Source organism: Astatotilapia calliptera, chromosome 7, assembly GCF_964374335.1.
Source record: "Astatotilapia calliptera chromosome 7, fAstCal68.1, whole genome shotgun sequence".
Lineage (NCBI taxonomy): Eukaryota > Metazoa > Chordata > Actinopteri > Cichliformes > Cichlidae > Astatotilapia > Astatotilapia calliptera.
The window spans coordinates 13,938,270-13,960,443 of record NC_137428.1 but is presented as its reverse complement, the minus strand read 5'-3'; the positions used below and the strand labels follow the sequence as shown (position 1 = coordinate 13,960,443).

Genomic DNA, 22,174 nt, shown 5'->3' with positions numbered 1-22,174 from the left:
ACAATGAAAGGAAATGAAAAAAAAGTGTGCGACTGTCAGGTAATAAAGTACCATACATGTAGGTTATATACAGATATTTTTATTTTAAAAAACAAACAAAAAAACGTAAAAGCTATTAAAAGACGCAGACATTTCGGCTGAGTCACCAGGCTGATCTGTAGCCCGTGAAACTGGAAAAACGGTACAAGGACACACCACCCATCAGCCCTGTAGGACTGGTTTCCCATCTCACTCACTCCACACGTTTCAGCCTTTAAAAGCCACAAATAAGATTTTAAAAATACACTCTTTGGCTTTGTTAATCAATGACATTTTTGTATGTCTTTATATGTTTAAATACTTACAGAGGACATATTCACATCTCACAATTTAAAACAATATCAGTGATATAAAAACATTTCACAGTCTGTATTTATACTTCACCTTTTCCTGGGAGGCCTTAAGGTTCAACAAGTGGTGCATGCAGTGCTTAATATAGTAACACTGATTTTTCAGTTCAAAGTTAGTGCTCAACAGTTGTGTCACTTTGGTAAATACTGAAACATACATGAGGAAAATCAATTCTTCAGCTGAGTCATCAAGTCCATGTGATTTACTGGCTGGTTGGTGTTATGTTGAGGACGAACTTTGGGTGGAGCTGGACTGGTCTGTTAGAGAAAAAGAAATAAGATCAAGCTGGTATGATTAACACACCCAAACAGGAGGAACTGAATATTTTTTATCCTTTTCATGTCACACCCCATGAACACAAATAAGGAGAGAGAGAGATGAAAAGAGGCCGAAAGTCATGAAGGTACTTGAGGATGGAGGTACTTGGGTGATGTTGGGGTGTCTGGGACTCCTGGAAATAAAAAGGGTCAGTGGGCTACAACTCACCATTTGGCTGCTATTCTGTAAAGAACTGTGGAGTCTCAGGATGCTGTTCCCTGAACCAGCCACAACCAGCCTGGACTCATCTAACAGCTGCTGCAGAGAGCATCTGGAAAGAGGGCCGTCCTGATGAGAGAAGGAAAGAACTCTTGGTCTTAATGGAATACTTCAATATGGTGACGGATTTGTTTTGCAATGCCTGAAAAACCTTACGTCACTTTTGTCTGTGCTTATATTAGGAGTTACTTAAAATCTTGCTAGTTTAGCTTAAAATAACAACTAGAAACAGAAATATCTTAATTTTTCCAACCTGAGCAGCATTAAAAGACAACTCCATTGTGTCATCATTCTTTGCCAACGCATGTTTCAGAACTGTCACCAGCCTAAATTGTGTGGTCAAAAGTATTTCATTCCGGTTTCCATATAAAAAAAACACAGACTTACTTCTAGCACAATATTTTTGTTTTTGGACTCTATCAGAGTAGCTTTGGGTGACTGACAGTTGAATTTAACATATACAGGTCCTTGGTGTACCCCCATAGTTTAACTTGTAAAATGGTAAATGGCCTGTATTTGTATAGTGCTTTACTAGTCCCTAAGGACCCCAAAGCGCTTTACACAACCAGTCATCCACCCATTCACACACACATTCACACACTGGTGGAGGCAAGCTACAGATGTAGCCACAGCTGCCCTGGGGCAGACTGACAGAAGCAAGGCTGCCATATCGCGCTATCTGCCCCTCTGGCCATCACCAGTAGGCAACGGGTGAAGTGTCTTGCCCAAGGACACAATGACCGAGACTGTCCAAGCTCGAACCGGCAACCTTACAAGGAAGGTTGTCAGTCTCCCAACTCTTGAGCCACGATCGCCCCTTGACATCGCCCCATCTTGTCTTAAACAACCTATTTTAGCCCCATTCCCACCCTCCCTACAAACTTTCTTCTTATATGCTGTCCCTGACAAACAAGAGGTTTGTAGAGAGACTTTATAAAGTTGTCTTACATCCATCAAGTAAGCTGAGAAGACTCCCTGGTTACAGTTGTTTGAGCTTTGAAGAGCATCTGCAGGCAGATCATCATACACAGATTTTAAGTTCTTCCCTCTGAGTGAAGAAGGTGACTCATCCTTCGGATAGTTACATGTTAACTCATCCTGGCTGAAACACAGAGAGAGACGCATTCATTAATCTTTTGTTCCTGTTAAAAATCTAGAAGGATTTTTCACAACTTTACCACATTCAATTTAATATACAAAACACAGACACTTACTAAATTTGAGATTTAAGAATTAGACATTTAGACATTATCTGAGTCTTACGAAACAATTAATTCATTCCTACATTGGACTGTACTGGACACACACACTGAATGTTTATGGGGTTTTTTAGTATGTTGTCCAGTCAACAAGCCAGCTGTGGGTATGTGTGCTGCTATCAGTGTCCAGAGTCTCTAAAAACCCCACAGTATACCTACTGCCAACAATATAATCCACACATATTTACTCAGTGAAAGATTAGTTTGCTGGAATGGGTTTGTGACATGATATGCCTGCAAAGGGTCTGTAACCATGTTGGTTTAAACCACCTGCTGCCAGCTGTGCAGCCTCTGTGGTTTTAATAACTGTGGGCTCTAAAATGTATTTCTGGCTGCACAAAACAGTGGCACTGCCAAAAAGACAGGAGGCAGTATGGATGGACATAGTGAAGAAGACAGAATAAGACTCTATGGAGGGGAGGGTGAGATGGAGGCAGATGATCTGTTGTGGCCACCCCTAACAGGAGCAGTCCAAAAGCAGCAAAATTAGTGCAAACCATTGAACAACAATATGTGGAAAAGCTACTATACTGGGGTCAGGACTACCAGAAAGTAGTTCCTTCACATATTTTTGTTACATGGTTTGCACTTTTTTTGCTGTTTTGTTTGTTATCCTAGGACATTATTCACCTGCCCAATAATCCCTGACTGGTCTTCCCCTTCAGGGTTTCACAACTCAGCTGCATCAGCTGCAGGTCATTCTGCTGATTCTCACAAACCTGCACACACACAAACATGATCACTTGAATGCATTTTTTTAAAACTTAAAACTTTCAATTATTAAAAACATGACCCCACATGACAGGCGGGGTTCAAACCAGAGTAAATTGTCTGCATTTATGTTGAAAAGAGAGAGACGCTGAAAGAAAAATTCTAGTAGTAAAAGTGGATTTAAAGATTCTCACTTACAAACAGATGAAAACTACCTAAAAATTGTAACTTAATATAAAAATATGTTTAATGATCATTTAGAGGCACACTATATCAAGTACCTAGATGACAATGAGACAGAGATGTAACAAAAAAAGAGACTCTGGACACTTGGAAATAGATTTGAAATTACTGCATTCCCCCTGAATTATAGACACAAAATGACTGCAATTACGTGAAAACATGAAGCACATTCAGACACAAAAAAGTTTCAAAAGAACTGGAGAAAATCATGGGAATGGCTGAAAAAAAACATCAGCCAAATTCAGTTCAGGGGTTTTACTAATCTACAGGAGAAGCAGGAGACCTTCATGTGCCTGTGCCTGAGGTTCCACTGTCTCTCTTTATTTACCCTTTATAGCCTGTTACTACTTCAAGAAGCACTAGACAATGACAGTATCCCAGAGTCAAACATCTGCGTTGTGTAACTGCAGAAACACTGAGGTATGTTGTCCAACCGGTAAGTCACCTTATGCTGGAGGAATGAGGAAAGCTGTACTTCCAGAGCTGGGCTCCAGTTACCACAGTATATTTTATGGGTTCACGCTTATGATGTTTTGTTCAGTACTCTCAGGGAAATACTACATGTTAGAAACTATACCTGTCGTAGGCAGCGGAGCTCAGACATGAGGCGTTCCTGTTTGGAGTGGGCCAGTTCTAGCAGCTCATCTTTCCAGCTGTTTCCCAGCTCCCCTGGTCAAAGAGATCAAATGCTGTGCTTATCTCTGCAGGAGAGTGTCTTTCTCAGGCTGAGAGGTATCTGAAACAATCTACCCTACAGATTTCTATCGAGAAAAGCAGACTGCTGAGATAAGACAGGACTGCATACCTCATTATCTCTACATACTCCTGGCTACTGAATCTAACACTGTCACTGTTCACTGACGCCATCTACTGCGAGTCATTCACTGAGAATGAAATGCCGATTATTCTCCGTTTCTAGAACCACTTCATATAACTGTCACATCAATATGTTTGGTCTTTTTTACATTAGAAAAAATGATGAAGAGGTTCATCAAATAAAGGAAAATGAAAACAGTTATTTAAAATAGCTATCATACAGATATTCACTCATTATATAATATCAAAGATGAGGACCATATACCAGGATAAAGCACACAGAACTCTACGTAACACTAGCCAGTCCTAAATCTATCCAGCGAGCCTTCGGGGTTCAAAGAGACTTATACGTCAAAAACATATCAAGAAATACATCATGAAGTTTCCACCAATGAAATAGCAGGAAAAACAGTGAGACAGTGTGTTTGCGATGTACCTGTCAGGGTGTCCCCATGAAGCAGATGGAGTTCTTGCTTGAGGCGGATGATCTCCTCTCTCTGGGTGCTGCTCTGTGTTACCTGCTGTTGTAGCTCCTCTATGAGCACAGCACGACATAGAAGAACACGATAAACGACTGATCATGCAAATAAACAGATAACTAATTTTTAACAGAAAGGCCAAACTTTTTTTTCTTCCAGATTTTCTGCTGAAGATCTTTGTTTTTTGGAGTGTGCCATTTGATGGTTGGACAAGTTCTCCGTTTGAAAAATACGGTCCAACCTGCATCTTGGAAGTTCAGATACCATTAGAGTTTTTATAATAATGATCCTTCATAAAAAGCTCCTGTGTTTTCAATGCTTTATGTGTCAGCACTAAATGGTATGTGTCTTGTAGTCTGTGTTAACAGAATTTATTGTGCATAACTCTGTGAATGCTGGAAAAAAATATACAGCCATACATCCAGACTAAAAATGTCACATGGAGCACATGGAGACAACGTATAAGGGCAGATCTTCTAAATCTGATTCCCAAAAGGCTTTCAATTCCTTTTTATGAGCAGAGTTGCAGACTACTGTTCCATTATCCTTATTTTTCTTTTAACAATATCAGTGTCCTCTGATCATCTGCCCTCTAAAGAATGAGAGTAAATAGGCAACAAAATGACACAAAGTTTTAATAATGTACCTTTGAGCTGTGTGACTTCATGTCTGGCTTCCTTGTAAGACACTTTATTCTCCTCCAGGTCTTTCAGGAGCTTGCTTTCCTGTGAGCGACTCTTCTTCAGAGATGTCTCAAGGTCTTGCAGGCGCCCTGAGAGATCGAGTATACAACTCGAGGCTTTTGCCATATCTTGGTCCTAAAGGGTTAGAATAATTAGATAAAATGATGGGACATCATAAATTGATACAAGACCAGTAGATTATATAGAGAGCAAAGATTTACACGTGTACCTTGAGTTTGAGCATGGAACTGAGCTCCTCCTCCCTGACCTGCAGAGAGCCGACTTGTGTGGACAGAGCCGTGACTGTGGAGTTGAGACTCTGGTTCTTCTCCTGAAAAACAGCATGGACACATAGTTGTATTAATGTGCTAAAATAGTTTTGCATGACTTCCAGTTCAAAATATTCCTTGTTTGTGTTATAACAAGCTGTTTTATTGCCTCTTCATTTAAGAACACAAAAACACAAGGTTTCAACAGCTGCTGGGTGGGGCTCCTTTGGTGGGGGTCTTGGTCTCCTTCATCACCTGAATACCTTTGGGTTTGGAGACTTCCACTGAAAAATACTCAGTTATAACCACAGAGATTGTTCTCATCACTAACAATTCAAATGAAATTTGAATGCAAAGTTGATGTGACTTGTGGCTCAAGAGTTGGCAGTTCGCCTTGTAATCGGAAGGTTGCCGGTTCGAGCCCTGGCTCGGACAGTCTCGGTCGTTGTGTCCTTGGGCAAGACACTTCACCCGTTGCCTACTGGTGGTGGTCAGAGGGCCTGGTGGTGCCAGTGTCTGGCAGCCTTGCCTCTGTCAGTGCGCCTCAGGGCAACTGTGGCTACAATGTAGCTTGCCATCACCAGTGTGTGAATGGGTGGATGACTGAATGTAGTGTAAAGCGCTTTGGGGTCCTTAGGGACTATGTAAAGCGCTATACAAATACAGGCCATCTGTTTATTATTGACCTGTTTGAAATCCATGATAAAATCTCAGAGAACAGAGTGCAAGTGATAAGAATAGGATTAGAGCAACATCAGGTTAGACTGATAGACAGTGCAGGAGGAGCAGCTGGTAGCAGCACATGTGCTTTGAGTTACCGTAGCTATACACACCAGTACATCAGGAGTGTAAATGATATAAAAGGCAAAATGAGAATGGAAAAAGAAGACTCAAGTCGCAGAATTACCAAAAGTGATGCTCCCAAAAAAGGCTCAAAAGATGAGGAAATGCTAGAAATAAGGATCCAAGGAATTTGGTAGTGTGAAGACCTTTTGGCTACACAACATTAGACTTAACACACTTTATCCTGTACCATACTTGAAGACAGAAAAAACAAACAAACAGACAAAGTGATATCATGAATGCATGATGTCATGAGGACAGCTAAAAAAAATAGATTTAATGAAACGGTACTAAAACATTATGGTTACAGGGCTCTAGACTAACTTTTTGACATGGGCGCACCGGTACGCCTAACTTTAAAAATTTAGGCGTACCGGCACAAAAGTTAGGCGCACTCAAATTTTTCAACCGCATCGCTTAACACTGCAGTTTTACATGTGCACTTTCTTTGGGGGGGGAAGTCCATACAGACAATATTAATTTCTAAATTATTAACTAACAAACTTGTGCTTAAAGTGCTTTGTCAATATTGTAGAAAATGTTAAAAACTTAATCATCATCTTGGCCTCCTCTGACGACCTGTTTGCTGCTGTCTGCTGCTGAAAGGCCGTGGGGAGAGGGGACACTTGGGCAGTGCATTTACTGCAGCATACAATGTGTTTTCTGGATACACTGTGCTTTTTCAGCATTCAAATATTGATGGCACCGTGTCAGAGCACTGGCTATGAATTTCAGACAGATCAGGCCTTAACTTAACAAAAAAGTTATCAATAGTTCTTTTCATCTTTTCTTATTACCCACAGCTACAGTACATCCACTTCTCTCAGGCCTAGGCTGCTCACTAGGGCTGAGTATCATCACTGATTTCTATAATCCATTCAATTCCGGTTCTCAAAGTCCTGATTTGATTCAATTTAGCCTCAGACAGTCAGAAATATTATAATTCTGATCATTTATCAGTACTGATACACATGAGACTTCATCAGAATTGTGAAAATCACAGCAGATGCCTTTGTGTGAAAGTAACTGAGAATAAAACACAGGAAAACATGAAGGAGATTTTCCTGGTCTGGCTTTTTATAGCAGATAACCTTAAAAATATTCTGCAATTTTGCATAATTTTAAGAAATTTAAATTTCTTCAGTATTGAACAGCAGAAATTAGGCTTTCTTGTCCGAGGTCATTTAAGTGAAAAAAGAAAAAGCGCTGTAAACAACGGTAGACTGGTGGGTAATAAGCGAATGAATAATGCAGAAAACAGATTTGAGACGGGAAACTGTTCCTGAAGTACAGAGAGAGAGAGAGCTGTGCAGGAAGTGTGATTTTTATCGTGGTGGAAGCAAAACAGCAAAAGTCAGAGGGAATTCATGACGACATTGATCAAATGTGAAGCGCAGTTTGCTGCTTCTTTTGCTGCAGGCTCGGTGAATTTTGGTTGGAGAGAGGCAAAACCTGCAGCTCAGAATCAGCGCAAAAAGACGTAAACACAGCGCGGACCCGAAGAATCGCTAAGCTCCGACAGCGTGTCCGTGTTCAGGCCGTCGAGTGAGAAAGCCGAGAAAGACGAAGCTGATTCTGATGTGTTGGGTCCGCTCCGTGTTTGGGTCTTTGTGTGGAATCCGTTAATGAATTGATATCGCTTTATTCAAGCTACTCACCTCTCTCTTCCACCTGCACTTTCAACTGGACCACGGCCAATCAGAGAGGTCCCGCCCCTGACTATCTCTGATTGGTTTAGTCCACGATAGGGGCATAATGTGTGTCTGTTGTTGACCACACGGAGAGTTACAGAGATTTTTTTTTTGTTACCGGAACAGTTGGTCGCACCTGTGCGACCAAATATTTATTTTTAGTCGCACCACTGAAAAATTTGGTCGCATTTGCGACCAAATTGGTCGCACTCTAGAGCCCTGGGTTATAAATTGTTGTTTTTCCCATATTGCCCAGGCCCATATTAGACAAAGGATGTTCAAGATGGAGCTGAGGGAAGAGGAAAAGGGGAAGATCACATAGAAGCTTCTGGAATATTGAACTGCAGTATTGAGGGTACTGAATAAGCACATGCAGAGATTTGGTGTGACAGAGAAGGATGAGAGGCACAGGGTGAAATGGAGGCAGATGATCTATTCTGGCGATCCCAAAAGGGATTAGCTGAAAAAAGTAATTGTGTATCAGGGAATTTTAAAAAACAAATAAAAAAAAGAAACCCAATTCATTCCTGAATCATTTTTAACATTTATCTTTATGTTTCATCACATGAACGACCACACCCAGCAGTACTAAGTGTATCCAACTGTGTGCTGATGTTATGGCGGTACCTGAAAGTACCTGAAAGTCTTGGCATTTTTCACTGATGTGCTTCTGCTTCTTTTCAAGCTCACAGATCTGCTGTCGGGCTTCGTCGAGTTCCTTCTGGGCCGCCTCCTCCCTGGTTTCCACCAGCCGCACATGTTTAGTCAAGACTCTGATCACCTCGTTACGCATCTGCACCTCCTCTGCACACACAAAAAAGAACAAAGTCCCGCCATATGGCCGTTTAACAAAATGGCATGTGTACGCACCTTCATCAACAGCCTCAGTCTGCAGATGATGTGCAAACTATAGAAACAATGTGCAGACAAAGAAAAAATGATTACTTATTAATATAATGCATTTTTGGTCTCTTTACAACTCAGCCGGGGTTCCTACTTTTATTATGGCTTCATAACAACCATGTTATTACCATATCTATACAAATTAATTACACTGTCAGCAACAAGAGAAAAGAAAATCACAAAGCTATTTACAATATTGTCATGGTTTATCATAAACATATTGATATTTCACTTTTGAATCTAAGGAGCTTGGAAAGAAAAGCATCTGGACTTTATTAAGTTTCTTGAAGACTTTTCACCTCTCATCCAACAAGCTTTTTCAGTTCCAAGAACAATTGGTGGAGAGTCACAGATTTTTAAGCCTTATTGCGAAGGCCTAAAAAAAGAAGTCCGGTCACTTTTCTTTCCAAGGTCCTTAGATTACCATAACTGATTATGCTTAATTTCCTTCTACATTGGATTGGTAAATCTTATGTACAGTGCGCTATTGAAGCTGCTGTATCCTGCCTACAGTTGCTGGACATCTGCAAGCTGCTTTGCAACCCAGCTTTCCCCTGTGAGTTTCAGCTGTATTGAACTGACCAACATATCCTTAGCTTTCCTCACCATCTAAATGGGCACACTTCTGCTCCAAGGTCAACACCCTCTGGCGGTACTGTTCCCAGGTATGATGCTGCTTAAGATGGGAAGCAGCCATGGCATTTAACTCTGTTTCCCGGTCCTTTAACTCAGCCATCAGCAGGTGCAGTTCCTTCCTTTGCCTCTGGATGATGGTGGTGCTCAGGTCAGTTGCAGTAAACTTTTGCCAAACACACAAATGACAGAAAACCTCAAATAACAACTGAAGGAATCAATCAGTTATTGTGTTGGTCAAAGGATATAAAACTTTTAAAATTATTTCAATAACTGGGTTTTGAATGCAAAAAACAAACAAACAATATAAACAATAAACACAAATGTGAAAGATTTACCAGCAACATCCTGCTTGATCCTCCTAGCAATCCATCCTCTCTTACCTTAGTTTCCTGCATGCTGGGAGTACGGAAGGTATCTGCTAAGATGGGAGGGGTGCCTTTGGTGCCCTGTTTTGGTCTGCTGTCCATCTTAAAGCTGTTTCGACCAGGTATTTGGTGCACATCAAGTGAAGCACCTTCATTTTTCTTAAAGGTGTCATATAATACAAAACAAATTACAATCACTCTGCTACAATACTATCCCGACATGTGTCGATATTACTCACCGTTTTAACTGGAGTGCTATGCCACCGCTCACCTGAAGCATCTGAAACAAAGCAGAAGTGGATGTTGGGTGGATGAAACTACACCTCTTTTAAAAAAAATTTTTAAAAGAAGGATGGTGGAAATGTAGTTGAAAACATCTGTTTACCATTTGACCAGAGGGAACAGGCTGAGGCTTTTCCAAGAGCACTTACATTTGTGCACAGTCTTTTCCCTTTCTCCATCACATCATTCCAGCTTTTTACTAAAATCTGTTCAATCTCTATCATCAGTCACTGTTGTTATTGTTGTGCCGAGCTTTTTCTGGGGCATCTCTCGAGGGCAAGTCGGTAGCTAGCTAGCTTATTAAGATAGCTAAGATTATCTTACCATATCAACTATCCAAAAGCTTCAAATCTGCTCTAATTTAGAAACATGCTACAAATGTTCCCCCAAAAGTTTACACGTTAGCTCGTAGAAACTTCAACCAACTTTTGAATGTTGTGACGTCAGTGACGGAACTCCTGCAGAACTTTTCAAAATAATGTAATATAACTCCAAAATAAAAGAACAAGAATAACAAGACTAACAAACACCTCATTAATGCCATATTTGGGAAATTATTTTTAAAATAGTAATAATAATAATAATTGTTATCATTATTATTATTATTAGTAGTAGTAGTAGTAGGAGGAGGAGTAGCAGTAATTTATTAAATTTATTTCTCCTAAATGGGTATGCCCCTGAAAATTGATAGATTTTCTCTGCCAATCCCAAACATCTTGTTCTGGTATTCACTCTTGTTTTGAGCTTCCTTCCTTAGACGTCTATGAAGGTTCTTAGACAGTAATGAAAACAAAACTAGATGTAAAATAAATCTGTGATGTTTGTTTTTACTCCGAAGCACAGGGGGCGCTGAAGCATATAATCCACCCCTATAACTAAAACAAGAAGTGAATAGGTAAACACTGTACAGGGGAGTGTGACTGCAGTAGGGAACAGGAAGACAACTGATCAAAAAGCTGGACGATATAAAAGTGAAGTTGGACTTGTTTAATTTTATTTCCCGTTAGCTCTATAAGTGAAAGTTATCAGGCTGTATTTTGGTTTTTAAGGCAGACCCATTTGTTCGGGAGAATTTGAATATTTTACTTATTTATTTATTGTAATTTCGGTCCACACTCCACACCAGTTGGTGGCGGTAATGCACCATTTTGCTGTTTGCCAACCGCCAATAAACCCTATACAGAAGAAGAAGAAAACAAGACGCGTTACATGGCGTGCTCCAAGTACGCCAAGTGAACCATATTTCATGAGAATGCTTTTCTAAAACTCTTACGAGCTTGAATAATGCGATCGGTTTCATTGGAAAGACAACAGTTTTAGAGTATATCGTACGGGGTACGTAATTTGACATTTATTCTGTATTTATTCAGCAGCAGAGCGTGTCCACTTTAGCCGTGCGTTAGCTCAGTTAGCCGGCTAAGCTAATTCCTAGATGCTTACGGTGACAGCTGGGCGAATGAATCTTACCTGATGAATGAAGCAGTAAAACTAAACTCGATATTTTTTTTAAAGATATCAGCTCGATGCATCGTGTCCACGGGATGGGTGTTTGCAGAATAATTACTACGGTTTAATTGTAGACTTTACTATAAGCATTGTAGCGAACTATTCTGTTTAATAGCTCAGCTAATGCAAAGAAGCCGCATGTGTTAGCAAGCTAAAGCCTGTTCTTTCCACAGGCAATATCAAATTCATACTGCCTTATATGTTTAATTTTTTCTGTGGTTCTTTCCACTTATGTTTTGGAGCCAGGCGCTAAATTACAGTCTGAGATCGGCTGGTGATCAATTTCACTTCAGTCACATCTGTTTGATGCTGTTATCTAGCTGGTACCCTTGTGCCCGATATGTCGTGAAACTAAGGGAAGAGTGTTGGCAAGGCAGGCTAGCATGATGAAATACTGCCAGGAGCCGTGCTCATCCATGTATTATTGTCTGATAATAAATCTAAAGAGACTTTAGTCCGTCGGTTTATAAGTTGTAATGTAAACTTTAATCATGAGTAGTATTTAAACCTTTTCATGTTGCAGTGTAGTCTATGTAAGCGCAGTTTTCACAACTTGTAAGTAAATTCTCTCCCATTCAAATATTTGCTCACCATTCGGACCTCTATTTCATTCCGAACCCAATCCATCCAATCCATATTTTCATGGGATAAAACATCTGATATTGATTCTTAGCCTTTATTTATATATATACATAAAATATGTTGAGGTTGACGCATATTCTTTCTCACAAACGTGTTGGTTAAAGTGAAAAGTTAAAAACTCCACCCAGTTATAATGGTACTTGCTACATTTAATACGCACAGTACCTAGAGTCAGATTCACTCTGGTGGACAAGCTGTGTTCAAACCCTTTCAGAAAAGTCACCCTTTTCTCCAATAATTCCTGTACAGAATAAATAGTTTGCACGTTTTTGCATGTTCACACTTTTGGAAAATGTAAACGCTAATATATCGGCCATGGGCCAGTATCAGGCAAAAAATATCTGCCTGCTGATATTTCACATATATCTTCAAGCAATGCAAATACATGCAGTGTTTCAAACTAATTTAGCTTCTATATATTGACATTTGGTGCCAGCAAAGGAAAGCATGGATTCCTCTGTAAATGAATTATTAAAGAATGCTGTCTGCAAGTTTCTTCCTTTTTATTTGCCAAATAACTTAGTGATATAAGTTCAAACAGAGATGAGACGTGTTAGCATCACGCAATTAGCAGAAACCATAGACAGTATAAAATATGGATGTAGCTTTTGGGTGTGAAAAGTAGCCCAGAATGCGGAAGTGCCTTAAACATGCATTCTATCGAAAGGCTGCCAGATGGTGATAGCTGGGGTTGCAACAAGATTTCAGGTCCTACAGAAGACTATGGGAAGATGGATTTCTGTATTGACGATTATAAACACTTTCCTGTTGCGTTTACAACCTCTGTCACTTGTTATGGATCATACTTCATTAAAAAAATTCAATTTGTCCCATAAATCTTGGGCATAACATGTTTTACAATGGATTATCTGTGGTGTCTGCATTGGCTTGTTGTTGATGTCCACTAGTCACTCCTTACCACATCCGGGGTTGTTTTTTTTTTTTTTGTTCTGTTCTTTTAAAACCAAAATGACAGCTTTGGAGACTTCAAAATGGGACTTCAGGAATAGGTGACATCACTGTAGCTCTGTCCATCTTTTATATGGACCAGGGCACTGATTGAACCTTCAGTATAGGAGAAATAAGTATTTCACACATGAATTGATGTGGATGGTATTGTTCTCTAACCTAGAAAAACAAACAAACAAGAACTTGCTGAATATTTTTGCGTTGCCTTAATATACTTGGCATCTCATCAAAGTGTCTGTGCGTGGTAAATATAGATATAAAGTTACCATTTTTTCTTTTTGAATATGTACATTTACTTTGTGAAATGTTGGTAAACTGAATATCTTTGGGAATGTTGTGATATTGTAAATTCTAAAAGGCTTTTTTTTTGCCATTTACTGTCAGTTTAAAGAACAAAAAACTTGCACCCATTTTAAAAACAAAAGAAAGCACATCTTTCTGTGGTGTTTTTTAATTGTAATCCTAAAACACAACTCACAAACTACTGGTATTTAACATGAGTTGGATAAATGTTGTGTGTGCCCTGTGTTCATTGTCCCTTTTTTTCTAGTTAATTTCTGATGGCTACTACTGAGATGGAATCTGGGTCCTTGGAAAGCAGATCAGAGCAAGGGACAGCTGACCCTGATTCAAAGTACCCAATGAAAGTTCTTTATTGTGGAGGTGCAGTATATAAAACCACTCATCAAAACCACACTTCATCTTCAATTGTTTTGCGGTGGCCCCTTTTCAAAACGTGACATTAATTTTTGATTTGTTTTTCTCTCTCTCTGCAGTGTGCTCTCTGCCTACAGAGGTGAGTTTGACTATCAGTTTCCATATTTAGTTGTGTGACCCACTTTTCTATAAATATTCAGTTGGGGGTATTTTTTCTGCTGCAATGTAAATAACTGCAGTGTTGTGTCTGCAGTACTGTGAGTACATGCCTGAGCCAGCTAAATGTAGGCAGTGGCTGGAGAAGAACTTTCCAGATGTGTTTGCCAGGATGACTGTAGGTGAGTGGCGTTTCAGATTTTAGATATATAATAATGAATGAATGTAACCATTTTTGCAAGTTGGATGCTCTTATTGATCATGGTCATAGTTTTAAATGTCAGTGTAGGTGCAAGTAATGAGCCAAAATTTCAGGTTTCAGACTGCTCTAAAAACTCATGTTTCAGGCAGGTTATTCTACTCTTGGATGTGTTTGATGTCATAGAGAGGGACTGTTTCTAATATGGTCATCTCAGGTACGTCAGAAAAGACTGTCTTAAAGAGGGACAGATGGTCCGAGGGGCTGCACTAAAACAGCCATGAACATTATTTTGAAATCGTGGGTCATTCACGGACTAAAAATACAGTTGTGGACATTAACAGAATAGCCTTCCTCTAAAAAGATTAGATGAGGTGATAATTATAGACTTAACATTTTGACTCCAACAAAAGCCACAATTTTCTAATATTAGCTGCAGTTGCTGGGTCCCTCACAGTCAGTCAGGATTATTTTTTCTCTAACAGTAATGCTTTATTTGAAAAAGCTCAGAGTTCCCTTACACTGCTGCTCTGAGCAGGCTCTGACGTTGTTCAGGCTGACTTTGTTCTGTGGAAGCTAAATCATATATGTTATAATACCAAACTGGTACTTAGCCAGCTGTTGTGAATAAACTGATCTCTCGAATCGCTCATTTAGGTCATGCTGACATTAAAGTTTTTCTCACGCTGCTCTTTGGATTGATAACATTTAGTGTGATGAATTTTTGGTCAGCTCCATGCTACATGAAATGCTTTTGATTGTCATGTGTACTTTAAAAATATAGTTTTGGAGTTCTAGAGGTCCTGTCTTTGCAAGGTTCACCACAGTGTGAACAGAACTGGCTTTTAATTGTTTAAAACAGACTTTCAAGGCCTGAAAGGTGAAACGATTTGCTGTAAAGATCTGTAATGATTCCATGCTTTCAAGCTGCATAATAATCCCTTGAAAGCTAAACATGTTGTTGAGGGAGTGGGTTTAATGTTGTTCCATTTTCCATTTGTCCCACTGGCCCAGCAGCGAATGCGCCTAAGCAGGAACCGGGCACTGGAGATGCTCCTCCTGCAGGCGAGGAGGAGGAAAAGAAGAAACAGAAGAGAGGTACGTAAACGTCAGAGGGAAAAGGAATCAGAATCTACTGGTTCATGATTCACTGCTATAGTGCATCAAATTTCCTACATATAAAGTAATGGAATAAGTATGAAACCTGCCTTGTTTAAGGTTTATTTACACTCTGAGACCTCATAGGTTCATTTTAAGACATGGGTCTGATAAACTTGAGTCTACTGATTCCAGTAAGTCTTTAGGATTCAAATGATAGCTAAGGATTGATTGCTTCATGTTGTCTGCATTTCACTTTTTATCAGTGCTTTAATTGTGTGCGACTTAACACTGCATGAGTTTAAATCCGGTTCATTTTAATTGACCTTTTAAGGTGGAAGAGGCCAGATCAAACAGAAAAAGAAGACTGTGCCTCAGAAAGTTACAATAGCAAAGATCCCAAGAGCCAAGAAGAAATACGTCACACGGGTGTGTGGCCTGGCGACATTTGGTGAGAGCTCTTGTGCTGTCCTTATCCTCTAGGCTGCCAAAATCTTATTCCCTTCATGTTTTATTCTTAACATGATTCTCTGGTTTGACTCTTGCAGACATCGACCTTAAAGAGGCTCAGCGATTCTTTGCCCAGAAATTCTCTTGTGGTGCCTCAGTTACAGCAGAGGATGAAATAATCATTCAGGGAGATTTTACAGACGACATAATTGACGTCATTCAAGAGAAGTGGCCTGAGGTAAGCTGGAGAAAACCAGGGTGTGCTGAAAAGGTTCATTCTTAACTTACTCTCTCACTGGCAATTTGTAAAAACGTAACAAAGTTCAAGTTGTTATCAGTGACACCGGCTGCCTTTAAGTGAACTGCAGTTAGCTTCCTGTTGCTTGCATGTGCAACACAGCATACTCCAGCAAACATTTGCAAGAAGAGGGGAGACATGCATAAGAGTACTTTACATTGTACAGTATGTATGTGAGGGACTGGTGTATATACTGTGTCCCTACAGTAATGTGTTTTTAAAAAAATAAGTGCCCCCACCCCCCTCAGTATGTTGCTGTGTTGTGGAGGAATTTTGGCACTCTCTTATTTATAACGTTCGCTCAGTTTTATTGAGTCATTTGTTTATGCACATCTTAAGGTGCCATCTAGGGCTGGGCAGTAAAACAATAAATGCCATAATAACTATATTGTTCTCAACAGCAGCATATGTTAGTGTCAATATAAATTGGCTAGAACTCATTCAATCCAAAATAATAGCACAGGACAGTGTCGTGGGTCTGTGGACGGTGTGAAAAGCGGATTTTCTGAACTGCTTTTGAAAATGTCCTCTATAATCTCAAACATGACACACAGTTCAGTCTCCGTGTCTCTCTGTGCGTTGTAGGTGGATGATGACAGCATTGATGATCTGGGTGAAGTCAAGAAGTGAAGACCAAATATGCACTTTTGCTGAAAGGATGTGACCTGTAACAGCGACGACCTGGCCAAATGTACACATTAAGTCATTTTATACCTATTTTATTTACTGTACATAAAAAGCTGTGGACTCAGCCACTCACTTGGCATTTTTTTTTTTAGTTAATAGCTGCTTTCTCTCGTTTGCCAAAGGTGTGGTATGACATGAATCCTTCCCAAATGTTCTTCACTCAAGCAAAACTGTAGGCTAATAAATTTCAGTCTCCTTCACCCTTACACTCTTTCCACATTTGACTTTTTTTCTTCTAATGGTTGTGTGTCTGTTATTTTTAAAGCATTAAAAATGAGTTCTTTTTCAGGGCTCTGATATGCTGCTTTATCTTAGTTACTTAAATGGCCGCAGGTTACTTGTTTTTCATCCATCCCACTCAATACTCGTGAGTAAACCTATTCCCCTGCATAATAGTTTTATAATGAAGGTGCACTCCCCGGACAGATAACATTTACAGTTGTTTCCATGCTCCTTTGGGTCAATACCGCTTCCCCATAGATAACGGAGTGCACAGATGTTCACTCCACATAAAGATTAGTATGTTTGGCTGAGCACCTTTTGCATATGCGCAAACACGATTCAGTTTCCAAAGAAATCACCTGGTGGAGCCTTTCTTTACCGACACTGTATGTTACAGCAGCCGTTTCCTCTGATGGGTCAGAAGATGAATCTCACAGTCACAGATCTCTGTTGTGCCTTCGAATCTCCCATCCTGGACCAAGTTTTGCCTCCAGTTCTCATCCTGGAGTTCATGTTTGGACTAACGGGGAACTTTGTCGCCCTGTGGATGTTCATCTTTCACATGGACACATGGAAACCCAACGCTGTGTACCTCACTCACCTGGCAGTTGCAGACTCCATCGTGCTCTTCTGCTTGCCTTTCCGAGCAGATTACTACAGGCGTGGGAAAAACTGGCTCTACGGTGACATCCCGTGTCGCATCTTGCTCTTTTTGCTGGCAGCCAACCGCGCAGCTGGGATCTTTTTCCTCACGGCCGTGGCTGTAGATCGTTACTTCAAGATCGTCCACCCGTCGAATCGGATCAACCAAATGGGGCTGGGCTATGCTTTCTGGGTCTCATTTGGCCTCTGGTGCTTGATCTTCCTTGCTACGGGGTACCTTCTTGCTGATCAGCACTTTTATTACAACAACAACCGTACGCAGTGTGAAAGTTTCAACATCTGCATGGGCTTTAGTCCCCTTTCCACCTGGCATAACACTTTCTATGTTGTCCAGTTTTTCCTGCCCACTGCCATCGTGGCCTTCTGCACCATCAGAATTACATGGCAGCTGAGAATCCGGACTGTGGACAAGAAGGGGAAAATCAAACGGGCCGTTCAGTTCATCCTGGCCGTGGCTTTAATCTTTATCATCTGCTTTTTCCCCAGCACCATATCGCGTATTGCAGTGTGGGTCCTCAAGGTATGGTACAATGAATGCAAATACTTTGAAGAAGCCAACCTGGCATTCTACACGTCAGTGTGTTTGACTTACTTCAACAGTGTCCTCAACCCTGTTTTGTATTATTTCTCGAGCCCTGCCTTCAGTGGAGCCTTCAACAAGGTCCTTAACAAACTGTTGAGAAGAAGCAGCGACAAAGATGAGAAAAAGTCATCAGAGAATGACATTTCCACCATAGATGATAGAAGGCTGTAAAGCCAGCTGCTTGTCCCTGTTCTAATTCTGTAGGGAAACTAAGATCCACCTGAATACACAAATGCATGGTAAACTCCTGGCTATTGAAAACATTTATATTATTGTAGTTGAAATTAAATGTCAAATAGTTTTTGCTGTAATTATGAACAAAATGACTCACTTACTATACATCTTAGTGGTGTAGTGCTTTTATTGCAATGATGCACCTGTTGTGACTTTGGATGTACTTTGTGATTATAAGCCACTTACCTGTCGTTAGTAGCTTACAATTACATTTCCCTAGTAGCTGGGCAGGTGAGTAAAGAATGAACTTAAAAGCTTGTCAAGGCAACATCTCACATAGATGCCATCGGCTCATGTATCCACGATACTTGATAAGGTTGGTTTTAATGTTTTTATTAGGCAGTTCAAGTGTAACACTGATCTTTTGGCTGCCCACTGAAATAATATTTATTGAATGAAATGGTTGTACAGCCACAGAAAAGTTTAGCTCACGTTAGTGCTAACAAACTATCAGGGCAAAACCCACATGCAAAGGGAGGTTTTTTGAGATAGTCTAGTATGGTTTGCAGATAATTTCAGCTAGTTTGAATAAAGCACTGTGTATGTAAATGCCTTTGCAAGTGTATTTCTGCTTGTATAACATTTCAGTCTGTGTACCCTGTCACATTTTGTTTTCAATAAAGAAAAAATTAAGATTACGCCTAAACATTACATAGTTCTTTTGGTCCACTTTTCAGTGTCTGAATGGAACCAAGCACATTTTGCGCACTTTTACTTTTGAATGTTTTCTACTTACTAATAATGTACTTTCACTAAGGTCGTAAATAAATAAATATTTATTTATTTTAAACAATGGCTGTTCCATAGTTAGGTGGGTGGTAAAATTAGCCTTTGAAAAGTTTTAAAAATATTTTGCTTTGAAAAAAATCCAATAAAAATCATTTAGTTGTTGACAGTAAATTAGATATCTAAGTTATTTAGATATGTCTCTTTGGGGTTCAGGGACTGTGATAATATTTCTTGTTTTTTCCTCAGTTTTTACAAAAACAGTCGATTGAAAACGAATCCAGTGAGCTATTCTTTTTCAGCTTTGCGCAAAGTGTAGAAAACAAAGCTATGATTCAGAGAGCTAAAGCAGCAAAATGAAGCTCTCGCATTATGCGTCAGTGACAATAGCGTACATCTACAAAAGTACATTTTTATGTCAGTACTTGCCTTTATTTTTACTGTGAGGTGTTAAGAATTTTATTTATTTTTTCTTTTCCCACTTTAAGAAATTGCATTTCAATAACTGCTGATGACATTTTATTATTAGTATTTTATGTATTTTTAGTTAGCATTTTTTTTTAGCTAATGTAGATTCAGATAATTTCCATTGTGAGTTTCCCTATTTACTTTCAGTTTTTGTTTTATTACTCCTTGATATGTGATATTTTTAAGGGGCTAGACTGAAGTTCACAATATCATTAAAAACAAAGAAACAAAACAACACTTTGACAGTAATGCAGATATCCCAGCCCATATTAACTCACGCAACATTGTATCTTCCTCCTTTTGGTTGTGAAAAATTTGATAAAACGGATCAAAATATTTTCCTGATATTTGAAATGTTATATTACCTAAGTAAATATTATTTTTTAATTCACATTTTGTATTTTTCTCTACTCTAGTTTTACTTTACGCTAACAAAAATATTAAGTTCATTTCCAGAATTACCTTAATTTTTGGCAACGATAGTAACCTCAGATCCCCAAATTTACAACTAGGCTTCACAGTTCACGAGCTTATGTTGGGGCTGTGAAGGCAGCATCATTTCCAAGAGTGACGTCAGATTGTGTGAGTCGGGGCTGGGCTGGGAAACAGTAGCTGTTGGAAAAAACATGTAACGGTGCAAGGTACGCTGCACCTTCTCACGACATTCCTTACTGAGACCCAGTTCATCTAACGAGACAAAGTAAGCTCTCAAAGCAGCTTTTTTCCCCACTGTTGTCTGTGTTTAGTCTGCTTTAATATCGCCTCATTAGAGTGTTAGTTGTCTTATATTAACCACAGTTTGTGCGTTATTGCTGTTTTGAAGCTAGCTAGCTTTGGCATACCAGCAACCACCGTGGCTCTAGCTAACAGGATGCAAAATATGATTTAAAAAAAAAACCAAGTGCCTGTTACCTCACGTAAATCACTATAATCTGCTGCTAAATGACATGCCAGTCAGTCCGCCGGTATTGGTTAAATGTGCAGGATGCCTAGTGGGAAAGTGTGGCGGGTAAAAATCCAAGTTATCTCACTAGCTCCATAGATACAGAGAGCCCAGCCCACACAAACAACACACACCAGTCTTCTTATGTGTCTGTTATGTACACTAACGATTTCTCCCTTCATTAATTGCTTTTGTGTGATCATGCAAAACCGGAGATAATTGAATGGTCGTTAGTGAGCTGGCAGCAGAGAATGGAGAGCAGGCTGATGCATGACAGCTGTAGGTGTGCTTGTTGTGTTGGTCTGGCAACACCTGCTGGGCGGGGGAAGACCTCTGAAGTAATGTTACCTGCACAGGATTTCTCTTCAGTGTTGTGAGAAACGATTTAGTGCTCCAACTAAAAAGGTCGACCTAAATGAGTATGATATACTTTTATTACCATGGACAGAGCAGGTACTGCTCACGGTGCCGGTTGCTTCGGAGACAAGGCTGCGTTAAGTCTTTGGTGGCCCAGGAGGAAAACTGGTGCCCCTGAGTCCCATTAGATTTGAGTTAGATTTAAACATCTGTTTTTGAGAATAATTTAACAACATTTGCCTCCATTATGAAGCTATTTTTCGAATTCTTAAAGATTTCTTATCAGTTATATCTCTCCATGTTAATATGTCCATTGTGATGTTGTCATTTCATATAAAAAGAACATATTCTCCAGTATCTTACAAACAATAAAGAAGATGTGTCTTTCATGAAAGACACATCTTCTTTAATTAGATTTTTCTTTATAACCCAAACATCATCTTTGGAAGTTTTCAAGATACTGGATCAAATTAACACATAATCAAAAAGCTGTCTGGATTTTTCAGCTAAGATTATTCATAAAAACTTTTCACCTGTATTTTCATGTCTGTACTGCTGGTGCTGGTATTCGACTGTGACGTTTAGGGAAAATCTCCCACTGGCCTCTGTTTTCTGTCTGTTCTGTTCTGCACTTAATTTAATTATAATTATTTAAAGGAGGTTTCTTGATTCATAATCCTGTTTTAAGGCAATTGAACACTGTGACTGTGGACCATTGATTTTTCAGTCGAGTTCTTGTGTACATTTTTTATACCAACATTTTCCTTTCCTTGAGGCTTCAGCAAAATAGATCAATGGAAGGCCCAAATGTGTCTCTCAGGTCCTATGTTAGGAGCTGTTTTTTTTTTTTTTAAAGGACATTGCACAGCATGCTGAGATATGCCATGTTTTTTGGCTATAGCTCTTTGGGAATAACCTTGTTATTGAAAAAATAATATTTTATGCCTGTCAAACTGTGTTATCTTTGGTATTTTTCATAGATTTAGCTAAAGAAATGTGAAAAAAATATGTGTTTTTGCAACTGGGTGTTAGTAACAAAGTGCCATGACAAACTATTTAAAACAGCTCTTTTGCTAAGTTGGTTCATCCCTTGACTCAGGTGTCTTTTACATACTTGAATGATTCATAGGTCAGTGTTAAGTAGCTGATAGAACCAAATAAAAAACACTCCTCTGAAAATGGTCAGGTACAAAGATTGGACTGGAAATG

At 39.5% G+C, this 22,174-nt stretch overlaps 4 protein-coding genes across 11 annotated transcripts in view; 3 read left to right on the top strand and 1 right to left on the bottom strand.

Moving 5' to 3' along the window:
* Positions 1-59: 59 nt before the first annotated feature.
* ccdc62 (coiled-coil domain containing 62) lies at positions 60-10,616 on the bottom strand. Of its 2 annotated transcripts, none has more exons than XM_080304114.1 (13): positions 10,211-10,616; positions 10,065-10,105; positions 9,841-9,984; positions 9,431-9,623; positions 8,559-8,725; positions 5,348-5,449; positions 5,082-5,253; positions 4,393-4,491; positions 3,718-3,809; positions 2,817-2,905; positions 1,876-2,029; positions 877-996; positions 60-647 (listed from the first exon to the last, which is right to left on the bottom strand). In XM_080304114.1, exons 1-13 carry the CDS (start codon positions 10,329-10,331, stop codon positions 558-560), a joined length of 1,584 nt encoding a protein of 527 aa, XP_080160240.1. In that variant the 5' UTR covers positions 10,332-10,616; the 3' UTR covers positions 60-557. The 2 variants fall into 2 exon arrangements, with proteins under 2 accessions (XP_080160240.1, XP_026028856.2); XM_026173071.2 differs by having other exon boundaries at positions 10,257-10,373.
* Positions 10,617-10,944: 328 nt separating this feature from the next.
* denr (density-regulated protein) lies at positions 10,945-16,975 on the top strand. Of its 4 annotated transcripts, none has more exons than XM_080304112.1 (8): positions 10,945-11,078; positions 13,775-13,887; positions 14,001-14,020; positions 14,135-14,220; positions 15,246-15,334; positions 15,669-15,785; positions 15,883-16,022; positions 16,668-16,975. In XM_080304112.1, the coding sequence occupies exons 2-8, from the start codon at positions 13,785-13,787 to the stop codon at positions 16,710-16,712; spliced, it is 600 nt and encodes a 199-aa protein (XP_080160238.1). In that variant the 5' UTR covers positions 10,945-11,078; positions 13,775-13,784; the 3' UTR covers positions 16,713-16,975. The 4 variants fall into 4 exon arrangements, with proteins under 4 accessions (XP_080160238.1, XP_080160239.1, XP_026028854.1 ...); XM_080304113.1 differs by having other exon boundaries at positions 11,009-11,442; positions 14,135-14,219; positions 15,254-15,334; XM_026173069.2 differs by having other exon boundaries at positions 11,009-11,442; positions 14,135-14,219; positions 15,251-15,334.
* Positions 16,976-17,126: 151 nt separating this feature from the next.
* Positions 17,127-19,109, top strand: LOC113025390 (hydroxycarboxylic acid receptor 2-like). The gene has a single exon (XM_026173065.2). The coding sequence runs from the start codon at positions 17,380-17,382 to the stop codon at positions 18,406-18,408; it is 1,029 nt and encodes a 342-aa protein (XP_026028850.1). The 5' UTR covers positions 17,127-17,379; the 3' UTR covers positions 18,409-19,109.
* A 1,064-nt stretch (positions 19,110-20,173) lies between these two features.
* Positions 20,174-22,174, top strand: part of clip1b (CAP-GLY domain containing linker protein 1b) — a 45,121-nt gene continuing 43,120 nt past the window's right edge. For 3 of the 4 annotated variants that reach the window (XM_026173064.2, XM_080304108.1, XM_026173061.2), the window contains exon 1: positions 20,227-20,365. The gene's annotated coding sequence lies outside the window, so the exon portion shown is untranslated. Of the gene's footprint in view, positions 20,366-22,174 lie in introns of all 4 variants that reach the window. The other variant, XM_026173062.2, reaches the window with a different exon arrangement.